This window comes from Zootoca vivipara, chromosome 6 (assembly GCF_965207765.1).
Source record: "Zootoca vivipara chromosome 6, rZooViv2.hap1.1, whole genome shotgun sequence".
Classification (NCBI taxonomy): domain Eukaryota; kingdom Metazoa; phylum Chordata; class Lepidosauria; order Squamata; family Lacertidae; genus Zootoca; species Zootoca vivipara.
The window spans coordinates 67,390,163-67,408,769 of NC_142589.1; the positions used below are offsets into that span (position 1 = coordinate 67,390,163).

General features: G+C 44.8%; 1 protein-coding gene across 2 annotated transcripts; it reads right to left on the reverse strand.

The window, feature by feature from the left end:
• Positions 1–1,313: 1,313 nt before the first annotated feature.
• On the reverse strand, positions 1,314–17,737 carry PTAFR (platelet activating factor receptor). 2 transcript variants are annotated; one of them, XM_035116876.3, is made up of 3 exons: positions 17,573–17,737; positions 12,298–12,463; positions 1,314–4,218 (listed from the first exon to the last, which is right to left on the reverse strand). In XM_035116876.3, the coding sequence occupies exon 3, from the start codon at positions 4,171–4,173 to the stop codon at positions 3,115–3,117; it is 1,059 nt and encodes a 352-aa protein (XP_034972767.2). In that variant the 5' UTR covers positions 4,174–4,218; positions 12,298–12,463; positions 17,573–17,737; the 3' UTR covers positions 1,314–3,114. The 2 variants fall into 2 exon arrangements, with proteins under 2 accessions (XP_034972767.2, XP_034972768.2); XM_035116877.3 differs by lacking the exon at positions 17,573–17,737 and adding an exon at positions 12,596–12,857.
• Between the last annotated feature and the right edge of the window lie 870 nt (positions 17,738–18,607).

An 18,607-nucleotide genomic window follows, 5' to 3' on the forward strand; every position in this document is an offset into this window, starting at 1 on the left:
TTCCACTTCCCTCCTTAGGGTTGATTTTACCCATTGAAGCTGCTGGGGTGTGCTTCGAATTGTTGACAATACATTGGAGGACAGGATCTTACCTCCTCCACGGGGACACGCTCCTCGCGGCAGGTAAGGGGGCGTGTATCGGCCCCCTGCTGCAGCCAATCCCTGCTGCCGTGCCAAGCCTCTGGCTGGCCAATAGGGCCGGCCTGGGGGCAGGCTTTACGGACATTTAAATCTGCGCGGCAGCAGGAGGCTAGGGCCATGGCACGACCCCCCCCGGTGACACCAGGGGGAGCTTTCAGTTGTATTTGCATCAACAGGCTCCTCCCTTGGGGTGGGGTCATGCTTGCTAGGGTGTCCAATGCCTAAGCCAATACCTCTCACTTGCTCTAACCAATAAAGTTGTGGCCTTATTTTACCCATTAACTCAAATCCATATGTCACTGTGTCTTCATTTCTCGCGGGGGCGGGTCCTCGAACCACAATAGTATACTGTTAACTTCAAGAATAATCACATTATTGGCTTTTAAGGCTTTTAAGACAAGTCATAATGGACAGTTTCAGCAAGCAGCATAGAGCACCAGTGTGTAATGTAGGGACATTGTAGTGGTAACCTTTATGTAGCACTATGAGTATGGCAATCATGTCTGTATTTCCATCTGTGAAATGTTAGAGGGTATGTATTTGGCTCTCCACTTTGTCTCCTTTCGTCATATGTTGGTGAGCCCCACCCCAACATCATTGGACAATTTTATATTCACAGAGGGTGTCTCCTTTAAGGGATTGAATTAACCAGGTCTCCTGACCATAGAGTTCCCTAGAACAGAGGTCAACAACCTATGGCCCTCCAAATTTTGGCTTCCTATAATCTCAGACCATTAGCCTTACTGGCTGGGATCAATTGGCATTGACATCTTAACAACATCTGGAGGACCACAAGTTCCCCATCCCTGCCCTACAATGTCATTCAGCCTTCCTGTTCTATTGAGGAAGCTTGGGTTTGGGTTTCAGCACTCAAATCTCCCTAGATTTGACAGCAGGAGGAAGTGTGAGGATTCATCCTCTAGTAGTGGACCCAGAAGTTGCAGTGTAGCTGTACAACATTCCAGACATTCTACTTGGTGGTCTTTTGTCTCCCATCCTGTTCATGTTTTTCTGCCCCTCTCTGGTCTCAGCCTATGGCTAAAAGTCCCTAGTCTAGAATCTGCTGTTCATTTCCAGACATCTGTACTAGCGTGACCCTCAATATGAACCTACACCAAAAAAATCTACAGACATGCCCACTGGGCTGAAAGTAGCAGTGCTGAATAGCTATAATGGTTAGAGCTGTCATTTTTATTAATGAAACTACAGACAAGCAACAGGTATACAACTTTTCAGGCTTTCCATGATAGTATGGTGTTAGCATAGTTTCTGTATATGCAGTGAATAAGCATGGTGTTTACAATGGCTTCTCACTTTTACTTCTGAGTGCCGTTTTATTGGTGCTATGGTTTGCCAAGCAGAAAAATGGATAATCTATTTGGGTAGGGACCAGCCCTCTATGATCTAGGGCTTTCTTCTACCCTCCTCACATCACAAAAGCAGTGATGTGGAAATATTTAAGATACATGTGAAGCAGTCTTATATCCAGTTCGAATATTAGCCATCACCTGCTATCTGAAATTTTCAGCTAGAGATGCTATGAATTTAACCTTGGTCCTTCTGCAAGAGAAGCAGCATTATTTTTTTATTACTTATTAAATTTGTATACCATCCTTCATCCAAAGATCACAGGGCAGTTCACAGCATAAAAATACAAAATGAGAACACTAACATAATAAAACAAAAACCAACCAACAACGCCCTCCTTCCCACAAAAACATTTAGAAGGCCATAGAACATTAATCAGCCAACAACCTGGTTATAGCAAAAGCATGTTGTCAACCCCTGAGCTACGGTCCATGCCTGAACCCATTCCTTTCTTCCCCTCAGTTCCTGAAATTTCTACCATGTGTACATTGAATGCACACCTGAGACCCATAGGTAAATTTATGCAAAATCTCTGCTCTCAGATTATGATGGTTTCTGGATGACAGCCTATGGTAGAGATTGTGAACATGGCCCTCCAGTTGTTGCTGGACTCAACTACCAGTCAGCATGACTAGTGATCAGGGACGATGGAAGATGTAATCTTGCAAAGTCTGGTGTGCTACAGGTTCCCCACCCCTGTTCTATGGTCACTGACTATTGCAATAGTCCCTGTTGCTTTTGAAGCCCAAATGGTATTAATTCAAGAGTGATTGGGAGAAGTGTGTATGTTTTAGGTTAGATGCCTTCAGTGGAGCCTCCTCCCTGACAGGCCCACCTTCTACATGCCACTGTCACCATTGCCAGTCAATTATCCTCTTTCTCTGGGTCAGGGTGACTGGTGCCCACTGGGTGAAAGTCAGGGAAACCAGCAGTAGGAGCCAGAGCCATCCCCTGGCCAGGTGTAAAAAAAGAAAGCAGGCAGGTGGGAACAGGCTCAAATTTGTGAGGTTGTGCCCCATTTGCCCTTATTGACCAGCTTTTCACTGCTGTAGGCCCAATCTGAATAGCTGCTCAAATGAGGAGGCTGAGCCGAGCCAACACTGATGTTCCTTTCCCTTGTTCCTATCACAGCTGAGATAGCTCAATCACTCTGGGGGAATAAGTAGAGAGCCAGGAGGCTCTAAGGGTTGGTAGTGGACTTTGAGATGAGAGACAAATCTCAGCAGGTGCCCAGGGATGCCCATGCCTGATGCCCAACCCTCTCCAGAGAGTTCTGAGCTAGCTTCAGGATGAAATTATGGAACTAAATGTCACTACAATCTGGATCTGAACCAGAAAATGAATGTAATGCCCATCTTTTTAAAAGACATCATAAGTGATTCCAAGCATTTCCCTTTTGTTACAACAACAAAGGACAACTTAGATAGTCTATGTTCTTCCTGAGTCACAGTGTTCTAGCTCTCCTAAGTGCATTTCAGTTCCTGCCGTTGCATCTAGGGAAGAGCTGGAAAGCTGTGTGCATCTGCCAGGCTCTTGGTGAAATGCAGAGAGTCTGTGCCAGTCACCAGCCTATATTTGCTGCTGCATAAGCAGAACAGAAGACTCTTAAGGTTTGATGGAGGCACAGAAGCCCTCTTCCATTGGCACCATCCCTTCCACAGTGGTCTCAGTTGTTTGTCTGGAACACTTTCGACTGTCCTTTATGCTTTTCAAGTTATCAGAAAGGTGTTTCCTGAACTTTTTGGTGAGGAAGCAGTAAATGACAGGATCCAGAACGCAGTTGGCACCCAGGAGGAACAGGGTCACCTGATGAATATGATCCCACCACCTTTTGCTCCTACAGCTTATATCCCATTTGCCCAGAACCATCAAGGTCCAGGGAAGGTCCACAATGTGGTGAGGCACGAAACATACCACAAACACAATCATGACAGTGCACACCAAATAGAGCGCCCTTTGCCTGATGTGGGCGCTCTTCCGAGCTTGAGGTTTCTGGGAGAGCAGTGTTCGGATAATGGACGCATTGCATACCACGACAAGCAGGAAGGTGATAAAGAAACAAACGCAAATGACGATGTGGGAGGCAAGGACAGGGATGTTACTGCTTTCTGGGTCGTAGCGCTCAAAACAGCGTGTCACATGCCCCTCTTGGGTAGTGCCGCTGCCAAACAGGAAGTATGAAGAAGGGCCTGCAATCAGGACCCAGATAGCTATTGTGACATAGATGCCCCTTCTTCGCGTGGTAGACTGAGCTGCCGAAATGGGCTTCGTGACTGCTTGGTACCGATTGTATGTTATGACCCCTAGGAAGGCAACTGAGCAGTATGTGTTCACAAAGAATAAGTAACCTGCCAAGTTGCACAAAAAGCTGGGCATGATCCAGTCTCCTCTGTAGTGGTAATATACGATCCACATTGGCAACGTGATCAGGAAGAGCAGATCGGCTGTCGTCAAGCTGACCATGAATATCTTTATTTCGTTTAGTTTCTTCGTAGCATAAACCCGTGTGAAAAGCCACAGGACGTAGCTGTTGGCTATAAAGCCCAGAATGAAAATGATGCTATAGTAGACAGTGAACAAGGTATATCTGAACTCGGAATCCACGTGGCAATCTTCCTTCGTGACGTGAAGCAACGAGAAGTTACTTTCACCCTTTTGGGACATGGTTATTCTTTTAACGAAGACTATTGTTGCTCTGTTTTTCTTATCCTGAAAAGAGAGAAGGAAATGAATAGTACAAGAAGGAGACAACATTTAGCAATGAAACACAATGCTTTGTATGCAGAAGTTCAATCCCTGACAGGGAGGTGGTTAACCCCCCTGTCCTGAGATGGGATGAATAAGCAAAGTGGCATTTCAGTTCCCATTTCCATTTTTGATGGACTTTAACATCCCTAGCTTTAAAAAAGGTTTTTGAAAAGTGGGGGAAGGGTAGGAGATCTGGGGCCCAAATGAAAGGACCTGGAGTTTGGGGCCCTAGACTAGCTCCTGCAATACCCCGGAATGGCACCACACCTGTTTCCGAACAGAAGAATCATTTGACTTTTTCAGACTACACAGCTTGATTGTTCAACAGCTTCATTGACACTTTGTAAAGCAGTGTGACTACTATGTTAAACTTCTTACTGCTTCCTAAGAGGAAGTGAAAGCTCTGTAGAGAAAAGAGACAACGGCAGAAGAGGATCTGTCCCTGTGAGATTGAGAAGTGCCCACAGGTCACATTAACCACAGAAAGAATTGTGTAATTTGCCAATGTGGTGTGGTAAAAATAATAATCCCCTGCTTAATTTGTGTGAGGGTGTTGTTGCGGCTACTCTTGAGTAAAGACGCCCAAGCCTGCTCTGTCTTTAAGAGTTTTATTGTGCATAGTATTTACAGTGCGGAGATAGCAGAAAACATTACCTCTCAGTCACTTGCAGAATCCGGGAGTGGACATTTCCGGCTACGGGACCAGCATAAGAGTTTGGGCACCCCGAAACGCCTCCTCCCAACCTTACTTTTGGTGGCGTGCCCTAATTCGGACGCCGGAAGTGCTGCCTGCTCCCAGTGGTGGAGCTTCATGCTCTGGCACCGGGGGCGGGGCTGGCGCCTGTTCTGGGGGCGGAGCACGCCTCCTGGAGGGCCGTGGCGCACATTCCAGGGCCGTGGTGCGCCTCCAGGGCCGGCTCTAAGGCAAGCCCAGGTGGCACAGGGCACCGGGCCGCCAGGGGGGCCCCACACGGCTGCGCCCGCCCACCACAGTGAGAAACGGGGCGGGGGGGCGCTGGAGCAATCATCGCACCACAGCGCCAGGGCGCCTGATATGCTTAAGACGGCCCTGCGTGCCTCACTCCCCATAAGGCTTGGTTTCCAGACCTTCTTATGGTGTACATAAGAAACTACTGTTTCTGGTCAAACAGATTTGGTTGTGTGCGTTTTTTGTATAGAACAAAAGCCTGCAAAACTCATTTTGCCAAGGGGCAGTAATCAGAAGCAACTAATCCACACTGGAGTTTAATGTGGATTTGAAGCTGCTTGTGTCTATATTTTTTTGCGTTGTCCACGTAATGTCCTCCTGACCTCCCTGTTAAAGTTAGATTTTCCCAATCTGCGGATAATCAGACCAGGAACAAAAATCTGATATAAACTTTAATGTTACGCAGCTGTGGACATACTGAAGTGAAGCATGCTGTGTGGACAGAGGATTTTTACATGTGTGGTGGCAATTCTGTTGTCACACACATCCTCTGCTTCCATTTTGCTTCCATCGGCCCAAAGGAAGGGATGTAGCCTGTCCTTTTCTACTAGTTGTTGCGGAGCTCTTTTGTGGAAAACTACCGTTTGCCAAAATATCTGCTTTGGAAATAAAAATAACATTTACTCATGCAACTACAGGATGTCAGAAAGGAAGAACAGAAGACAGAAAGTGGCGGCCTTCAATATAAGCAGCTCCAAATGCTTGCTTTATATTTATTTACTTATCTTTGACTGCTCTTTTGTGCAGATCTCATATATGGGAAAACATATTTTTTTAAAAAAAATGCGTAGTCACAGCTAAACAAATACCTGCATGCATGGCCAGCAGGCATCAACCAGGCATTGACTCCTGGGGCAGGGCACATTCTACCTGCTACCTAATGGCAGAGAAGGAGCTTAGCTATGGTACCTTAGGCAGGAGGAAGGAAGGGGAGGCAGGGAGGATGTAAAAAGCACCAGAGGGAGGGGAGAAGGGGAGGAAGCCTAGTGGAGACACAGGGAACAGGCTGGTCAAGCTGAATGCCTAAATTAGATACCTCCACAGAAATTAGGTGGTCCTGACATTGGAGGTCTTCTTCAGGCTGTTCCCTAAGCATCATGGGGTGTGGCCAAATGGGTGAGACCAGCAGCTCATGTTTATCTCGCCCCCCTGCCATAGCTGCCAAGTTTTCACTTTTCTCGCGAGGAAGCCTATTCAGCATAAGGGAAAATCCCTGTAAAAAAGGGATAACTTGGCAGCTATGCCCCCTGCATCCTGGGGAGGCATAGATCTCATAGAATCATAGAGTTTGGACCTTGAGGATCAACCCCCTGCAATGCAGGAATGTGCAGCTGTCCCTTACTGGGATCGAACCTGCAACGTTGATGTTGTCAGCACCACGGTCTAACCAACTGAGCTATTCTGTGAGACCTGGATTTAAGCGCTACCTAGAGAATTGATACAGAAGACCCCTGTCCACTTTGGGGAAGAGCCGCTCCTAGAATCCTGAGGCAGCTCTGGGTGGAACATGCCAGTCGGGCATGTGTCTCTGCCAGGGTCCTACTCAGGGTCCTAGGAGATCCTAACAGTTACATGGGCCCAAATCCTTATTCAGCTATTATGAAGATCTCATTGGTAGACTTGGGGCAAGTCTCTATCTATCTATCTATCTATCTATCTATCTATCTATCTATCTATCATCTATCTATCTATCTACAATCATCTCCTCAATCTACTTTGCAAGATTGGTGTTAGAATTTTAAAGAAAAAAAGGAAGGGGGAGACCCACAAACGCTTTCCTGTTCTCCTTAGAGGAAGGGTGGGAAGCAGGGCTGGCTCTAAGGCAAGGCTGGGTGGCGCAAGGTGCCAGGGCGCAGGGCCGCCAGGGGGGCGCTGTGCACAGCCAGACAGCTGCGCTGGGAAACGGGGGTGGGGGCGGGGGGGGCGGGATCTTCGCACCATGGCGCCAGATATGCTTAAGACGGCCCTGGTGGGAAGAGTAATAAGTAACTAAGTGGAAAATAGAGAAGTTTGTGCCCTTATTTGGCCCTGGCATGAAACATTTTCAATGTGTGTTTTGGGGTTGTTGGTTTTTGCTACTAAGCTCCTATTTCTTCAGTTCTGTTGCTTGGAAAGAGGAAGTGGAACCACAAACACCTTTTCTTTCTTAGAACTCTGAGCTTCCTCCTCCCACAGTTGTTTTTTACCGCTTTTTCCAGATAAGGTCATCTGCCCATTAACTTTGTGCCATGCTCTGGAAGCCTCTTTACACTTTGGGTGTCTCTTGTCCTTTAGAGCAGGGATGAGGAACCTTAGGCCTGAGCAAAGCAGACCAAGAAATTTTGCTGTCTGAGGCAAAGAGCAAAATGGCACTGACTAGGGATGGGAGGGGGAGAGTTAAATTTGGTGTGCATTTAAAGCCTAATCCAGGGGTCAGCAAACTTTTTCAGTAGGGGGCCGGTCCACTGTCCCTCAGACCTTGTGGGGGGCCGGACTATATTTTGGAAAAAAATATGAACGAATTCCTATGCCCCAGAAATAACCTAGAGATGCATTTTAAATAAAAGCACACATTCTACTCATGTAAAAACATGCTGATTCCCAGACCATCCGCGGGCCAGATTTAGAAGGTGATTGGGCCGCATCTGGCCCCCGGGCCTGGCCTAACCTTATAAAATCCACACTTTTCAAAACAATATAACAACCGAAACAGAGCTATCCTTCAATATTCACACTTAGCAGAATTTAGCAATTCAGTTCTCCAACCAAACAGTGTTTGCAAAAATGCATCTATTAGTGGAAACGTCTTGCAAAACTGTGTACATAAAGCAAAACTGCATATAAACTGTTTATTAGGAGAAACTCACACAAAAATGCTGTTTAATTTTCATGAGGATTAAAAAAAAATCACAAATAGCTGCAAAATGTAGAGAACTGAATTTAAGATTGGAAAAATGAGAAAATGAGAGAATTGAAATTGGCAGATCCTTCCATCCCTGGCACCCACACACCCATTCCATTTCATGTACAGCATACTTCCTTCAACACTGCACCCAAGTGCAGCAGTTCACATTTAAAGGTGAATCTCCTTAATATGCATTTTCCGAAATGATATGAGAACCAAAGCACAACCTTCTGTTGAAATTCACACTTTGCAACGCAATTCTCTCGTGAAGCGTTGTGTACAAAAATCCACAAACAAATATGTATTTATTGGGAGAAATATACCGTAGAAGGCTGGTGAGTTCTCATGGGAAGTTTTTTTTAAAAAAGTCACAAGCTGATGTGGATTTGTGGAGAACCAAACTTAAGAATGGGGGGACGGGACGGATAGAAACAAAAAATGATAGATTTGCACATCCCTGAATTCTGAGGGTGCTTCCCTACAAGCTAAGTCTATCCAAATAAATGGAACTTCAGGGGGGAAATGTTTAGTATGGGAGTGTGAATACAGCGTCATTTCTCTTTCAGAAGTCTTAAAATGAGAGACAAATCTTCCTTCCCTTCTCTGCTCTCTCCCCCCTTGTCCCATCATCACCACCATAATTGAACTTTGACCCTTCTCTTCCCACTCTAGAATTCATTCTCCAGGTGCTGTTAACTCCAGGTTGCCTCCACCCCCATCTCTCCCTTCTTCGAGTTATTTATCTTTAAACAAGGCTTGGACTGAACTTTTAAATGAAAGTTGGATAATAATAATAATAATAATAATAATAATAATAATAATAATAATAATAATATTTATACCCCGCTCATCTGGCTGAGTTTCCCCAGCCACTCTGGCTCCCAACAGAACATTAACATGCAATAATCTATTAAACATTAAAAACTTCCCTAAATGTTTGGGACATTGCTGAGGGGACTAGTCTGTCACATGCCCACCCACCTCAGTAGGTACAGCTCTGCAATACGTTGAATGGAAGTTTAAGCACCCTATCTGCAGACATACCAAACATTTCAACCGCATAACTTCCCCTTGCCCAAGAATCCTGGGAGCTCTATTTTGTCCCTCACAGAACTACAATTCCCAACACCCTTTACAAACTACAGTTCCCAGGATTCTTTGGCAAGGGGGAGTCATGTGTTTCAAATACGTTGTGTGCATGCAGCCTTCAGCTTATAGACGGAGCATAAATAGCCAGCATTCTCGGGCAGCAGATCTCAGTCAGGGCTCACCTTGACAATGCTATTGGGTTGTTGTTTGTAGCCCTCTCCCTGTGCTCCTGCCAGACCAGGTCTGGTATTACTTAACAGCAATGGCAGGTGGCTGAGAAGCCGCCATTTCAAAGTGCCCACAGTACTCCAAGCAGCTGTCTTGTCAGTGCATTGTGAGGACCCTCGTACTTACGGGACCGCCTCTCCTGGTATGTCCCGCAGAGGACCCTAAGATCCATGAATAAGTATAGCTTAAGGGTCCCAGGCCCTAAAGAAGCCAGATTATCCTCCACCAGGGCCAGGGCTTTTTCAGTGATGGCTCTGACCTGGTGGAATGCTCTCGTGGGACAGACTAGGGCCCTGCAGGACTTGATCCCCTTCCGCAGGGCCTGTAAGAGCTATTCCGCCTGGCCTTCCATTTGAATTAGCCTAATCCTCCATTAGGGGACCCAGGTGGCGCTGTGGGTTAAACCACTGAGCCTAGGGCTTGCTGATCAGAAGGTCGTCGGTTCGAATCCCTGTGATGGGGTGAGCTCCCGTTGCTTGGTCCCATCTCCTGCCAATCTAGCAGTTCGAAAGCACATCAAAATGCAAGTAGATAAATAGGAACCGCTACAGCGGGAAGGTAAACGGCATTTCCATGTGCTGCTCTGGTTTGCCAGATGCGGCTTTGTCATGCTGGCCACATGACCTGGAAGCTATACGCCGGCTCCCTCGGCCAATAAAGCGAGATGAGCGCTGCAACCCCAGAGTCAGTCACGACTGGACCTAATGGTCAGGGGTCCCTTTACCTTTATCTTTAATCCTCCATTACATTTCCCCTTTCCTTTTTCTATGAAGAAACCCTTCTGCGACCCCCACATTTAAACTCTTCCCTGGTCTCCTTGCTGGCCCTAGCAGGACCAACGTGGCCAGTTAGCCCTGGCAATTACTTGACGTTTACTGAACTGGGTTTCCCCCCAAAAAATGACCTTGAATTTTTTGAATTTTATTGACATGGGTGCTACATTTATGTTGTATTTTATGCTGTTTTAAAGTTGTTTTAATTAAAGTCAATTTTAATTAATGTTTCATATCTGCCGTTAGCTGCCCTGAGCCCGGTTTTTGCATCGGGAAGGGCGGGGTATAAATAAAATTATTTATTTATTTATTTATTTATTTTTTATTATTAGTATTATTATTATTATTGAGGGACCCAGGTGGCGCTGTGGTTAAACCACTGAGCCTAGGGCTTGCTGATCAGAAGGTCAGCGGTTCGAATCCCCGCAACGGGGTCAGCTCCTGTTGTTTGGTCCCAGCTCCTGCCAACCTAGCAGTTCGAAAGCATGTCAAAATGCAAGTAGATAAATAGGAACCGCTAGAGCGGGAAGGTAAACGGCGTTTCCATGTGCTGCTCTGGTTTGCCAGAAGCGGCTTTGTCATGCTGGCCACATGACCTGGAAGCTATACGCCGGCTCCCTCGGCCAATAATGCGAGATGAGCGCGCAACCCCAGAGTCGGTCACGACTGGACCTAATGGTCAGGGGTCCCTTTACCTTTACCTATTATTATTATTATTATTATTATTATTATTACAACAGTGGACAGTTCAGAGCTGTCCTCCACATATAATGGCGCTGCTGCTGTTGCATATCATTGCCTATGTGCTGGTTACCTGCAGTGGGTCATGCCTCATCATACTCACTGCTGACCCCTGACGTCTCATAGGAAGCTGCCTTAAACTGAGTCAAACCCTTGGTGCACTCGGCTCAGTATTGTCTACACTGATTGACAGTGGCTGTCCAGGGTTTCAGGCAGACGGCATGCACAGCCCTACCTGGTGATGCCTGAGAATGAACCTAGGACCTTCTACATGCAAAGCAGATGCTCTGTCCCTGAGACGTGGCCGGTCCCCTGCCCTCTCTTGGACTGAGTGAGTCACTATGTGAGCAGTGACAGGAACAACCTCAGGTCACCCCACTCGTTCTTTATGGACAGTTATTCAGACTGGGCCCAGAGGAAGAGGGCAATCTTAGGATCGCAGGGACAGTGGCAAAGAGGAGGGGAACAATCAGAGAGGGACCCCCTGAGTGCATCATCATTATCACTATTATTATTATTATTATTATTATTATTATTATTATTATTATTATTATTATATTCAAAACCTTTTACTTCTACCAGAAGAAGCATACCATATCAAAATGCACAACATTATTAACACACACACACACACACACACACACACACACACACACACACACACACACCATTTGGTGAAAATAATCTTGTATTTACACCTCAAGCACTATGATATTACACTTGACCTCTTTTAGCCATTGTAAGAGAAAGTACGGTAGTCCATTCAGCCTCTGGATATTTTCAGTTCCCTTTTTTATGTTACTGGTTAGTAAAAGCCATTTGCCAAGTTTCTATTGATGTTTTCCTCTGTTCTTTAACATAGTTGTTAATGTAATCAACTTTAATTTCTCACCATTTTCCCTCGTTATATCTGATTTGTATGGTTTATGGGCTTTAGCATACATCAACCTTGTAGTAGTTGCTGTGTAGGATTTGAATTTTAGCCTATATGTTTGTAATGGTTAATCCTTGACACAGTTTAAGAGACAAATTGAAGGGTCCAATGGAAGCCTGAGCTGAAAAATAATAATAATTACTTAAACATTATTTCTTCTGAACCAATTTTAATATTAAGTGCAGAAACAAGGTCTGAGACCTAGTGGTGAAGGGTAGGAAAGAAATCAAAATATAATCACAATCACAACAATAATTGTACTTGTTTTTCAATGGAAATGCAGTGTTGTGAGTGCAACCAAGCTCCTCTGAGCATTTTCGTAAGGGAACCTGGGCTGCCAAATCAGAAGATGTTCCCAGCAAATGCCCTAAAAATTGCATCTGTAAGAGCAGCCTCCACTTACCAGAGTCTAGAGGAAGGATATTCTCCACTGAATCCAAGTTGATGGAGGGAGTTCATCAATAGGCGAGTCTTGGGTACTTTTGAACGAGCCCTCTGCCAGCCTGAAGCTTGAGGCTCCTTGCCACGCTGCCAACTTCCACAAACCAGAAGGACCCCGCAAGAGGCACCTGCGTAGTCATTGGGAGTGAAGAAACAATGGGTGTCATCACTGCCGCCAAGGAAGCGCAATGTTGAGTAAGGCTAAGAGGAAGACAATTAACTGCAAGAGGGCAGGAGAGCCACGACAAGCCATTTCTAACCTAGATTTGCTTCTGAAATGCTCTTGTGACCGAGCCACGGTCTTTCTGCTACCAAAGCTCCAGGGAAAGAGCTTCTCGCTATCATTAGTCATAAACCTAATGACAACGTTTAATGACTTCCTTCCAGTAAGCACAGAAAGCCATCGCCCCAAAGCTGCACAGACTCCTTCATCTGGCCTTTGCAAGTGAAACGTCAGTTTGCAGCAGGCGAGCAGCAGGAGGAGAACCTCTCTCCCCACACCAGCTGCCACTGGAGTGGCACGCTTTCGCCTGCAACAACACGCTTTTCTCACAACAATCTCAGCCGCTTCAGAGGGAAGGATTCAAATGGAACCAGTAAAAAATGATGCAATGCCCGCAAGGCTTCCTGACAGATATTGGAGAGGGTCAGCAGGGCACATATCTACTGCACTGGATCATACCTCTCTGTACAGAGGATGTCAGCAACATTTTTCAGTCGCCTATTTTTTCAGTCTCAGGATCAGTTCTCCACATTTCAACATAAGTTTGAGATTTTCTGCTTTAAAGTCCTCACCAGCATTTAATTGCAAATTTCCCCAAATATACACATTTTTTGTATCAATACACATTTATGCAGGGCAATTTTCTTTAGTGTAATGCTCTTTTGAATGCTACTTTCACTAATATATGCATTTTTATGAACATTTTACCATAGTGTATGCATTTTTTTTACATATTACTTGACTGGATAAATTCATTGCCAATTCGAGGAAGTGCAAATTTAGAAGTTTGGCTCTGTTTCGGCCTATGTATTGTTTCAGAAAGTGTTCACCTTTAAATGCAAACGGAATCAAATTTCTCTCCCATCCCTGTTCAAGAATGGACAACATGTGGGTTTCTTGATGTTCTATTGGACCACAACTCCCATCATCCCTGCCAATTGGTCATGCTGGCTAAGGTTGGTGGGAGTTGTAGTCCAGCAACAAAGGGGCCAGCCCCCACAAAAAGTTAATGAGCACTGTCATTCAATTGGTGTGCATGTGCTACATATGCAGGGTGGGGCTTACCTGGGCCCCCAATATTTTATTCAAGATGGCACCCTTGCCCACTGCCCCATTTGCTGGTGATCAATACAACAGCAACATACCTTTTAAAGCCCTAAACAGCCTTACCCCTATATACCTGAAGGAGCGTCTCCACCCCCATCATTCAGCCTACACTGAGGTCCAGCTCCAAGGGCCTTCTGGCAGTTCCCTCATTGCGTGGAGTGAAGTTACAGAGAAACAGGCAGAGGGGCTTCTCAGCAGTGGTGCCCACCCTGTTGAACACCCTTGCAGCAGTTGTCAAGGAGATAAATAACTAGACAACTTTTAGAAGACATCTGAAGGCAGCCCTGTCTAGGGAAGTTTTTAATTTCTGGTGTTTCATTGTATTTTTTAATATTTTGTTGGAAGTAGCCCAGAGTGGCTGGGGAAACCTAGTCAGATGGGTGGGGTATAAGTAACATATTCATACTCATATTCATATTCATATTCATATCATCATCATCATTCCCCATGCCACCCAACAAACAGAATTCTGTGCTGTTTTGCATGAAAGTACAATGCTATGTGTTGTGAGAGCTACTAGGCCAAAGAACTATGGAGGATGAGAATGACCGTAATTTGACTTATGACTGAGTCTGGATGTGCTTGAAATTTCAGGGCGGCAGGATATGAAAACAGATCAAAACCTTAATACCACTGCTGAATAGGGCTCTGAAGCATCAGGAGACCTTGTTTCTGCAATTTCCTTCTGATCTCAACAAATCTGTTCACCCCACACAATCTGGCATCGACTAATTGCATCATACCTTCTCTCCGCACAAGAAAAAGTTGTATGATATAAATTACAGCATTGGCAATGGGGTGTAAAATGAAGGGTTAAGCAGGCATGAAGAGACCAGGGATGATAATTGGAAATAATAATAATAACAACAACAACCCCACCCATCTGGCTGGGTTTCCCCAGCCACTCTGGGTGGCTCCCAACAGAATATTAAAAACACGATAAAACATCAAACATTAAAACTTCCCTAAACTGGGCTGCCTTCAGGTGTCTTCTAAAAGTCAGACAGTTGTTTATTTCCTTGGCATCGGATGGGAGGGCGTTCCACATGGTGGGTGCCACTACCAAGAAGTCCCTCTGCATGGTTCCCTGTAACTTCGCTTCTTGGAGTGAGGGAACCGCCAGAAGGCGCTCAGAGCTGGATCTCTGTGTCCGGGCTGAATGATGGGGATGGAGATGCTCCTTTGGGTATATTGGGCCAAGGCCATTTAGGCCTTTAAAGGTCAACACCAACACTTTGAATTGTGCTCAGAAACGTATTGGGAGCCAATGTAGGTCTTTCAGGACCAGTCTTATATGGTCTCGGTGGCCACTCCCAGTCACCAGTCTAGCTGCACATTCTGGATTAGTTGTTTCTGGGTTACCTTCAAAGGTAGCTCCATATAGAGTGCATTGCAGTAGTCCAAGCTGGAGATAACTAGAGCATGCACCACTCTGGTGAGACAGTCTAAGGCTCCAAGGTGCATGAAGACAGGTGGTGGTGGTGGTAACTCTGCCTCGATTAGAGGTGCTAATGCAGGGGCAGGGAACCTGTGGCCCTCCAGATGTTGTTAGACCACAACCTCCATCAGCCTCACCCACCATGGCCAGTAGTGAGGGATGATGGGAGTTGTAGTCCCATGGAGAGCTCTAGGTTCCTCCACTCCTTCTCTAAATGTAACAGAGTCTAAAAGAAGAAAACCAATGATTTTGAATTCCATATGAAATAAATAAACACAAGGGAGTGGGTGAAATCACCTCCCCTTCCCCCAACACGATATATAGGGACCTCCAGCTTCCCAGATTATCCCTGTACCTCCTATTGAGTTAGGATAGACCAGGAAACATTTCTATCCAATTTATGTTCATCCTACAATGAACTACTTGGATATTTTTCTTACTCTACATAGATCACTGGGCATGACTGTGATTGCAACAAGTGAAAGTCTACTCTTTAAGGTTCACTCGCCAAATGTTGCTCATTCGGCATGCCAAAGGGGTTCAATAGGTAACTGACCCAGTTAATCGCAACAGGACCCATGGAAGGTGTCTTGCCTGAGGGCCCTCCAAAACATGGAGCTGCCACTGCTACTCATGTTCTATTTGAAATGCACACACACACACACACACACACACACACACACACACACAATTACATGTGGAAATAAGTGTCTCTGGGAGAGTAGTAATCATAATCAAGAAACATTGGAAGCCACCTTGTATTGAGTCAGGCCAATTGGTCCATTGAGCTATATATAGACTACCTTGACTGGCTATCCAAGGTTTCCAGTAAGGAGTCTTTCCCAGCCCTAGTTGGAGATGCCTGGAATTGAATCAGGAATCTTTTGCATGCAAAGCAGATTCTCTACCATATGAGAACAAAACATAGCCCTTCTTCAAAAACTATCCCAATTTTGTGATGCAGTTCTCCAATCAACATTTGCCAAAAATGCATATGTTCAGGAAAAATGCACATAAAATTTAACAAATTAAAATAATAGACAAAAATGCATTGCGTTAAGAAATTTCGTTTGCAAAAGTTGTGTATATATTAGTCAAAACAGCATACAAAAATGTGTTTCTTAGGATAATTTCTCACGAAAATGCTGATGAATTTTCATGAGGATTTTTTTTTAAAGCAAAGTGCAGCAGGAATGTAGAGAACTGAATTTAAGAATGGAAAAATGAGAAACAGAGAGAACCAAAATTGACAGTCTTCCATCCCTTCTGAGGAGGCGATTCTTCACATGTGACGTAAATAGTTCCTTGTGATGTTCAACATTATGCACATCCTGGCTTTTCACTGCTTGGCACATCTTATGCAAAGGCCAGGGGTCTCTGTGTGCAAGCTGGTTGTACCAGAACTTAAAAGAGTAAACTCAATAAAAGCCTTGAGTACAAAGTACAAAATGCTTTGTCTGTCCCAGCATCCTCCTCCCAAAACATTTGATAACTCTGAATTGGGGGTTTTAGAGTGAGGGAATAATAATAATTAGAAAAATCCTCTTTGCTCTCTTTGCATCATTATTTTTTTTTAAATACATTTTATTCCAATTTTCCAAATTCAACAAATTAACAAAACCAATCTTTTATACAAAATCTTATATTCACATCTTTTACCTTGCTCCGCCGAGCTATGACTTCCCCCCCCTCCCTTCATGCGGGTTTCTTGTTAATTCCTTTTTTTTGCAGATCCTTTTTTAACATATTGGTCAATTCGTAAGGTTTATTTTAGTCCTGCGAGAGTTTTTAATGATCTACAGTTTTTCTCCATATAGTCCACATATTTACTCCAGTCCTTTTGAAACCTTGTCTCCCCCTGGTCACGAATCTTGCATGTCAATCTAGCATGTTCAGCATAGTCCATCATTTTTATCTGCCACTCCACAATTGTAGGTAATTCCTGTAATTTCCGCTCTCTTTGCATCATTAACCATTTGAATCTCTGTCATGCCAGCAACTGATAGAGTAAGAAAACAGACCCCTTCAAGGAAGGAGGCCTCCACTACTAGCCCTCACAAATCTGAGACTCAGGAGGTGCCAGTGGAAACCATAAATTGCCTAAAGTTACACATAACAGCCCAGGAAGATGCCCCACTCAAGGGGGTTACAGATTTTAGGGCTCCATAACACTCTGACTGAGCCCACTTCCTACCTTCGGATCTTTCAAATTCATACAAATGTATTCCATCAGGGAACATTGCTCCTCACAAATGTGTCTATTTGGCAAAATTGCACGTGAATGTGTGCATATTAGGATAAATTGACACAGAGTGCTGATGAATGTTCATGAGGACTTAAAAATAAATAAATGAGGAAATGTGGAGATGGAACTTAAGGCTTGAAAAAAAGAGAAACCGAGGGAAAGTGGAACTGCCGGATTCACCCATCCCTATTTAGCTCCACCTCAAAACCAAGCAGAGGTCTTACCCCTTTCCACAGGATATAGATCAGCCCAGATCCTGGACCTTCTCCTCAGGCTGCTTCTCAGATCCTGCTCCACATTCTCCCACAGCTGAGGGAACGTCTTCCTTGGTAGGTGTCAGGATCTGACAGTAGGGCTTGGGTGGCTTTTACTGGACTTTCTTCCTGTCAGAGGTGCTCTGTGTGGCTTTTTACTTATTCGGGAAGGGAATAATCACTGGTTGAAAATCAAAGGGAAGCTTTCCCTGTGTGGAAAGAGTAGAGTGCCGGGAGCACCAAAACGCACACAATATCTCTCTGCGTGTTTACGGATTAAGCCCTGGGAAATCCCATCACGTCGGATGTGTTGCCCAACACATTTACTAGTAGTAATAGCAGGAAGCAAAAAAACAAAAAAGCCGCAGAGGGAGTGGACTCTCTGGTGAGTGAGTCACAGCCCTACAGCATGCTTCAGCAGGTCTCTGCTTCTCGTTTTACTCAGGCATCACCTACCTACCTAACAAATTCTGCATCCCATTTTAAAATAATCACTTACATTGTTATTTTCCAGCAACTCAGGACCTACAGTCCTATACAACACAATTTGAACAAGGACTCTTTCATCAGAAAAACAGCACACACCAGCTTCAGCTTTGGGGACCCCATGTGATGGTAGCCTATGCTTTAGGTAAAACAAACAGGTTAGACAGAAGGTAAAACAAACAGGTTATTATTTGCTACACTATCCACAAGTTGGCACACACCTTTGAGACTGGTCTTTCACTTTCCGGAATGTTTGTGTACGTAATAAAGTTCCAACATTCTCCATCCAAAGCATCCTTGTGTTTTATTCCTTTTGCTAATTTCAGTTTCTTGTTAATTTCCCCATGAGAGCTACATTATCTGCCATGCTTTCTTATACCAAGATGTTAGGATGGCTCCCTTGAAGTCCTTCCAAAACATGGTGATGATCATTATTACATCCTGCTACTTGCAGAAATCCAATTAGGACTTTGTCCTTCTGGTCCTGGTTTTACTTCAGAAACAAATTCAATAAAGCCA